The following is a 7,967-nucleotide window of genomic DNA, read 5'->3' as shown; positions in this document are numbered from 1 at the left end:
GTTAACACAGGACAAAGAATGACTTCACACTTGTTTATTAGTTTGCATGAATAAAAAAAAGATAGCAGGAAACATGTAGCCCACTGGAATGTGCAGAATTAAGGAATGAGTCAAACATCGCTGAGCAGCAAAACACATTTGTGTTTGCATTTTCATTCTGGGACAGGTGGACTGTGGTGGAGGCAGCAAGCTACAGATGTTTCGGCAACTTAGTATTCCTCACCTTCATCCTCCTCCCCGATGCTGTCGGTTCCCACCTCTTCATAATCCTTCTCCAGGGCAGCCATGTCCTCTCTGGCCTCTGAGAACTCTCCCTCCTCCATCCCCTCTCCGACGTACCAGTGGACGAAGGCCCTCTTGGCGTACATCAGGTCAAACTTGTGGTCCAGGCGAGCCCAGGCCTCGGCGATGGCGGTGGTGTTGCTCAGCATGCACACGGCCCTCTGCACCTTGGCCAGGTCTCCTCCGGGAACCACAGTGGGAGGCTGGTAGTTGATGCCCACCTTGAAGCCTGTGGGACACCAGTCCACAAACTGGATGGTGCGTTTGGTCTTGATGGTGGCGATGGCGGAGTTGACATCTTTGGGCACCACATCACCACGGTACAGGAGGCAGCAGGCCATGTACTTGCCATGGCGAGGGTCACACTTCACCATCTGATTGGCCGGCTCGAAACAGGCGTTGGTGATGTCAGCCACTGACAGCTGCTCGTGATAGGCCTTCTCTGCTGAGATGACGGGGGCGTAGGTCGCCAGAGGGAAGTGGATTCGAGGGTAGGGCACCAGGTTGGTCTGGAACTCTGTCAGATCCACGTTCAAGGCTCCGTCAAAGCGCAGAGAGGCGGTGATGGAGGAGACGATCTGCCCGATCAGCCTGTTGAGGTTGGTGTAGGTGGGACGCTCGATGTCCAGGTTCCTGCGGCAGATGTCGTAGATGGCCTCGTTGTCCACCATGAAGGCGCAGTCAGAGTGCTCCAGGGTGGTGTGGGTGGTGAGGATGGAGTTGTAGGGCTCCACCACAGCTGTGGACACCTGGGGGGCTGGGTATACTGCAAACTCCAGCTTGGACTTTTTGCCGTAGTCGACGGAAAGACGCTCCATCAGCAGAGAGGTGAAGCCAGAGCCGGTTCCTCCTCCAAAGGAATGAAAGATGAGGAAACCTTGGAGCCCTGTGCACTGGTCAGCCTGAGGGGGTGGGGGGGAGAAAGTGTTCAATATGCGGAGTCACATGAAACAACTGGATTTTAATAAAAATGCAGGCCTGCATACACATTGAGAATTTTAACTCACCAGCTTGCGAGTCCTGTCAAGAACAAGGTCAATGATCTCCTTGCCGACGGTGTAGTGACCGCGGGCGTAGTTGTTGGCTGCGTCCTCTTTGCCTGTGATCAGCTGCTCAGGATGGAAGAGCTGGCGGTAGGTACCAGTCCGCACTTCATCTGAGGGGAAACGACAACACTGGCTTAGTGATGCTTCATTTCACTCAGAGCTGAACAAAGTTCAACTGTCTAAGAAACTTCGCTCTGTTGGTATCGAACTGCACACTTTCACCAAATAGACTTAAAGCTGACAAGAAATGTGTGGTGAAATGCTAATTACTGCCTCTGACATGTCACCATGACACCTGACATTAGATCAACTGAATATTAATCTCTAATGAAAGGCAGTAATTCCTTCTTGTTAAAAGTAGTAAAATCTTGTTTTTACCGATGACAGTTGGCTCCAAGTCCACAAAGACTGCTCTGGGAACATGTTTGCCAGCTCCTGTCTCACTGAAGAAGGTGTTGAAGGAGTCGTCTCCTCCTCCGATGGTCTTGTCACTGGGCATCTGACCGTCCGGCTGGATGCCGTGCTCCAGACAGTAGAGCTCCCAGCATGCATTGCCCATCTGGGCTCCGGCCTGGCCGACATGCATAGAAATACACTCACGCTGTGGAGAGAGGAGACGAGATCTGTGATCACTCATTCAAAATAGACAAATGGCCACATGTTTCTGCTTTGTATTCAGTGTGCTCGGCTCTTCCTATGCAGTGCGCTGACCGACCCAGATCACACATCAGCTGCTGCTGTTAAGAGCCTCAACACAAGCCTGCTCATCATCAGGCCTGGTTTTCAAAGAAACAGTGCAGAACTTCATAGCAGTTTATGTGATCAAATGCCTCTGGAGCTCATGGAAAATCAGGTGTCTCTGAACGCCTCACCAGGACACAAGTCTCCAGCTCCTGTTTCCTTTTATGTACAAACCATCAATAATAATATTCATGAGCATGTTAGCACACATTTGCTGTAATAGCAAAGCAGTGAGTCTTGTTTCCTGAAGTCCTCGATGTCACTCACCGTCTGGTTTAACTGGTTTGCAGCTTAATTTCCGGTAAATAAGTTTGCATATAAATGCATTAATAAACAAGCCATGCTGGACATGTTTAACTCTTCAATGGCAGTACTGTCCTCAAAATCTAACGTCATCCACAGTCAAAGCGCACTTTCAGCCTCAGGTTACACTTTCTGAAGGCCTGATTGATCGTCTGCTGAGTCACATGGCGGCTTGCTGCAAACCTGTGGCGGGTTAACCGCCTTCCTGCCCCTCCCAAACAGAGCCTGAGCCGCCAAAAGCAGTTCGGGGCGGAAAAAAATCCATGCAGACAGGGAGAGGTCCTCCTCCCTGCCCCCACACCACTGCAAAGCCCTTCCCTCGTGGAGCATTCACGGACAGTGCGTTATGTGACCACGCCGTCAGGCTCACATGCGCACAAAAAAGTCCTGTTTAAGTTCCGCCTCAGCTCGTCCATTTATCTAGGTTAAACGGTCACATTAGCTTATATAAACTGTTGAAAGGGTTCATTAAGAACGTAACATGTAAGTTTCAGGATTTGAAATAAAGTAGTTTAACGGGGATTTTCTTTTCCGTTTTAATAGAAACTGCGCCAGGAGTTTGGCCTCATTCCACGCCACATATCGACGTTACGCACGTACACGAGGGATTATAACCGAAGACACGCTCATTTAAGTTACATAACGGACTCACGATGATTTTTTAGCTATAATCACTATTAAAATATAAAAGCTAGAGTTTGCGTACGAAAAAAAAACATTTTTATCAGATCACTCCCTCTAACAGCAGCAACAGAAGCTTTCAACAGCAGTAAAAAGTCAATGCGTTTTTAAACCGCGTTTCTCATTTAAACTCACCATTTTTTCCGACTGTGCTCCTCCTTGCCGACGTGAAGAACCGGGTGCTGAGGCAGTACTGGCAGCAGGAAGCGGCGCTGAGGCTTTTATACTTTTTTAAGGAGGCGGAGCCAAAACGTCAGTTTGAATTTCCTCTCGGCGGGAGCGAACGTTGGGGGCTGCTGCATTCAGTGCGGCCCGGAATATTCCCTTTCCGAGAGTTTAGCTGCGTCATATGCAAGACATTTGGTGGCAGGGTTGTTTCTAGTCTCAGTTTGTGGATTTTATACCATCATCATTTACACATTTGAGACTTTTGTATTCTTGATTACATTCAGTTGACAGAAAAAGTCACGTCAGAAAAAAAACAGTCAAAGAAACGTTCATATTAAACGTGAAATGAATACTACAAAATCAATGTAAAGACACAAATGGTCTCACTACAGGATGTGTTTAGTGGTAGTGTTACTCTGAGAGACCCCTGAATTCACTGACAGTCGTTTTAGTGATCTCTCAACGTCGGAGGGTAATGTCGGAGAGGCACCTGAAGGCAGCATGGCTCAAATAAGGAAATGCAGTCGTTCAGAGCTCACTCATACAGCAGCAAGACATTCATTGTTTCAAATCATTTGAATTTATGACTAAGTTAAGTGAATCACATTCAAGGCGTATATAACTGATATGCTTGTGCCAAAAACTAGCAATAAAAAGAGCAATTTAACACTTTCTTGAAAATACAGAAGATCATTTGTCAGTCATTTAATGTGGTTTACAGTTACAGTTGACACAGATCATCTCAATCATTAGTAATGTCAACTGAACTCTGAAACCTATTCCTAACATCCTGAAACAACCCAGGCCTAATCCTCAGGTATTTCTGTTATGTAAGGCATTGCACATGCTGTGAGGAGGACTTAGACTTAAATGTTCAGTGCTTATCAAGGAAGTGGCGTGAGTTAATGAAGCATGAGCTATGTAGACTGAGGGCTGTGTTGTGTTATCATTGAGAACAAAGCACACCGGATACATGTCTTAGTTTATTGTTTCAAGACAAAGACACAGGAAAGATGACATCTTGATACTGAATTCCTCTTAATCTCTCCAGATAACAACATGAATTTTGCAGCTCATTCAGAGCTTGAGACGTCCATGTAAATATCTGTCAAATACAGAATATCAGTGGAATATTTTAGAACACTTGACTGTATGAGCCTCTTAATTTTATCTGGACAATGAAAATTCCTCAGTCCTCTATAGTTTTTCATTTCATTAATTCACTTGTAGACTATGAATTTGTAAACAGTTGGGTTTTCCATACAACTCGGTTGATCAGACACTTGCCATTCAGTGCAGCCTTACAGTGTCTATACAATGGTAAAACAGATTGATGTTGTTAAGCGGCATGGCACTGAAAGGAGGCAAAGATGAGGAGGAACTAGCACCTGTCGAGACAAAGCACGAGTTTGCATTTAACAGTAGCTAATGTCACGGCTGTCTCAGTATGCTTCAAACAAAGTGCTTGTGGAATCATCTGAGGGAGTCTGACACCTGATGTCCAGCATTTTTGAAACGTTCAAAAACAAAGTATGCATCAGTCATGCCCACTGCACACAGACTGACATCAATTTCATGTTTCTTTGATATAGAGCAACAACACAAATGCCATCCTGGAGTGACCCAAAGTGTGTGACATCATCCCTATTTCTACGATTTATAGTGTTCCCTCCGTCTTTATGACGACAGGCCTTTAGAACATGCCCAAAAGACAAAAGTAACACTTTAGCCTTTAGACATGGTTGTTTGAATATCTGAAACACACTGACACCTAGACAGAACCCAATCCCTGTTGGTTTTGTTTATTTATTTCAAATCTAATATTCTTCCCCCTCTTCCTCTCCTTCATCCCCAATGCTGTCGGTTCCCACCTCTTCATAATCCTTCTCCAGGGCAGCCATGTCCTCTCTGGCCTCTGAGAACTCTCCCTCCTCCATCCCCTCTCCGACATACCAGTGGACGAAGGCCCTCTTGGCGTACATCAGGTCAAACTTGTGGTCCAGGCGAGCCCAGGCCTCGGCGATGGCGGTGGTGTTGCTCAGCATGCACACGGCCCTCTGCACCTTGGCCAGGTCTCCTCCGGGAACCACAGTGGGAGGCTGGTAGTTGATGCCCACCTTGAAGCCTGTGGGACACCAGTCCACAAACTGGATGGTGCGTTTGGTCTTGATGGTGGCGATGGCGGAGTTGACATCTTTGGGCACCACATCACCACGGTACAGGAGGCAGCAGGCCATGTACTTGCCATGGCGAGGGTCACACTTCACCATCTGATTGGCTGGCTCGAAACAGGCGTTGGTGATCTCTGCTACTGACAGCTGCTCGTGATAGGCCTTCTCTGCTGAGATGACGGGGGCGTAGGTCGCCAGAGGGAAGTGGATTCGAGGGTAGGGCACCAGGTTGGTCTGGAACTCTGTCAGATCCACGTTCAAGGCTCCGTCAAAGCGCAGAGAGGCGGTGATGGAGGAGACAATCTGCCCGATCAGCCTGTTGAGGTTGGTGTAGGTGGGACGCTCGATGTCCAGGTTCCTGCGGCAGATGTCGTAGATGGCCTCGTTGTCCACCATGAAGGCGCAGTCAGAGTGCTCCAGGGTGGTGTGGGTGGTGAGGATGGAGTTGTAGGGCTCCACCACAGCTGTGGACACCTGGGGGGCTGGATATACTGCAAACTCCAGCTTGGACTTTTTGCCGTAGTCGACGGAAAGACGCTCCATCAGCAGAGAGGTGAAGCCAGAGCCGGTTCCTCCTCCAAAGGAGTGAAAGATGAGGAAACCTTGGAGCCCTGTGCACTGTTCGGCCTGAGGCGGAAAAACAACAGGATTCCTGCCAAAATTCATCACACTAAAAGATATATGAACTTAAATATAAAGTATATGCAGGCAAATTCACCAGTTTACGAATCCTGTCAAGAACAAGGTCAATGATCTCCTTGCCGATGGTGTAGTGACCGCGGGCGTAGTTGTTGGCTGCATCTTCCTTTCCAGTGATCAGCTGCTCAGGATGGAAGAGCTGGCGGTAGGTACCTGTACGAACCTCATCTGTAATTGGAAAAAATTGACAATACAATCAAACTTTTGCAAATCTGGTTCATTGTTCAAAGACCTACTCCAACATTTTTGTATCCTGAATGTCTCTAGAGCCAAAAAAAAAAAAAGATCTTAACATCTAACCGATGACAGTTGACTCCAAGTCCACAAAGATGGCTCTGGGAACATGTTTGCCAGCTCCTGTCTCACTGAAGAAGGTGTTGAAGGAGTCGTCTCCTCCTCCGATGGTCTTGTCACTGGGCATCTGACCATCCGGCTGGATGCCGTGCTCCAGGCAGTAGAGCTCCCAGCATGCATTGCCGATCTGAACTCCAGCTTGGCCGACATGGACAGAGATACATTCTCGCTGCAAGAACAAGTTGTTCAGATATCAAGAATGCCTTGCACACAATTTTTTAAAAAGAAAACTACCAAGCACTCTGAAATTAAAGATACCAAAAAATAGCAACTACAGGACTGGGTATTGGGGCAAGATTAAAAACTGTTTCTTGGTCAATGTCATTTTAAAATCAATTGTTTTTGATATCAATTACATTAATTAAGTCATAGCAAGGCACCAAATCAAGGTTTAAAACTTTGCATTTTTAGACAAAACACCAATTTTGAAATCACCTTATCCTAATGAGTTCGTGAGTCATACAGCCTTTACATTTGGGGGAAAAAAATAGGTATTAGGAGGACAAAAAGTCAGAACAGTACATACCATTCAGCAACATCAGGCCAAACAATAAGAAAACAGAATCAAATCATGTGTTATTCCTGGTGCTAAGCTGTATTTCCCTGAGAGAGGAGCTGCACCTCAATCCTATGGAGACCCAGTAACAGAGCCAAGGGAGAGAAATCCCATCATTCAGCACACAGTATGTTCAAAATGGGTTGCAAGAAGATTTTACAAAGGTAACAAAGAGAGTGTCTCACTCTAGATAAGTAGGAGAAATATTAAAAATAACCCAAAAGCCAACTATGTCATGAAAGGGTCTGACAGTACCACAGAATAACATGAGACATCCACTTTGCAGCTCTGAAATCTAACTTGTCTCTAACTGGGTTTTTTACCACACAGAAAGAGTACTGCTGTCACGAGAAGCTAAGTTTTATTTTCTGTCTGTTAGAAACTGCCTCTTCAGCCATTATAGTCAAACACAGACCATTAAGCAGCACAGAATGTATCGATATCACATTAATATGTCTTTCTGGGGTGTTTTCGCCATAACTCATGTAAAGTCGCTCATGTGAGGAACATAACATAAAGTAAAGAGGTCCTCACCATGTTTTCGTTGCTTGATGCAGTCCCTCGTTCACCTGAGATGAGTGGCTGGGGATGTTGTGTGAAGCACGAGTGCAGAAAGCTGATTTATAGAGCAGCAGCTCTAGGCAACAGTCTGGCATGTTGTGGTAACTGGAGGAGCTGGAGAAGCAAACACCATCTCCTCTGATGAAAGATGAGGAGGAGGAGCACAAAAAAGAAAATCAACTGGTATGCTCCCCTGCTCAGATCTGAGGAACAATGGCTGCTGTTACACAAATGAGTAACCAGCAACAATAACCAGCGTGGCTGTGATATATGACCCATAACCGTTCACCCCCTCCTCCACTTTCACATTTTCGATTCACGGCATGTTGGTCGTTTCCATGCAGTGAACCGGCAGGTGTTCAAACTTGCTCAAGGACACTTTAACAGGCTGTTGTTCACCTGCTG

The 7,967-nt window shown here is 46.5% G+C and overlaps 1 protein-coding gene and 1 pseudogene across 1 annotated transcript; both read right to left on the bottom strand.

Moving 5' to 3' along the window:
• Positions 1-19: 19 nt before the first annotated feature.
• LOC121627557 (tubulin alpha chain-like) lies at positions 20-3,237 on the bottom strand. The gene is made up of 4 exons (XM_041966508.1): positions 3,189-3,237; positions 1,707-1,929; positions 1,290-1,438; positions 20-1,184 (listed from the first exon to the last, which is right to left on the bottom strand). The coding sequence occupies exons 1-4, from the start codon at positions 3,189-3,191 to the stop codon at positions 210-212; spliced, it is 1,350 nt and encodes a 449-aa protein (XP_041822442.1). The 5' UTR covers positions 3,192-3,237; the 3' UTR covers positions 20-209.
• A 1,786-nt stretch (positions 3,238-5,023) lies between these two features.
• On the bottom strand, positions 5,024-7,657 carry LOC121627556 (annotated as a pseudogene).
• Between the last annotated feature and the right edge of the window lie 310 nt (positions 7,658-7,967).

The sequence above is a fragment of the Chelmon rostratus genome, chromosome 24, assembly GCF_017976325.1.
Source record: "Chelmon rostratus isolate fCheRos1 chromosome 24, fCheRos1.pri, whole genome shotgun sequence".
Classification (NCBI taxonomy): Eukaryota; Metazoa; Chordata; class Actinopteri; order Chaetodontiformes; family Chaetodontidae; genus Chelmon; species Chelmon rostratus.
This window is presented reverse-complemented; position numbering and strand designations above follow the sequence as displayed.

Excerpts from the sequence above, each read along its gene's own strand:
- LOC121627557 (XM_041966508.1), bottom strand. Across the intron at positions 1,439-1,706 it reads CTTGGAGCCAACTGTCATCG|ATGAAGTGCGGACTGGTACC; the intron begins GTAAAAACAAGA and ends GTTTCCCCTCAG. Across the intron at positions 1,185-1,289 it reads TTGACAGGACTCGCAAGCTG|GCTGACCAGTGCACAGGGCT; the intron begins GTGAGTTAAAAT and ends CCACCCCCTCAG.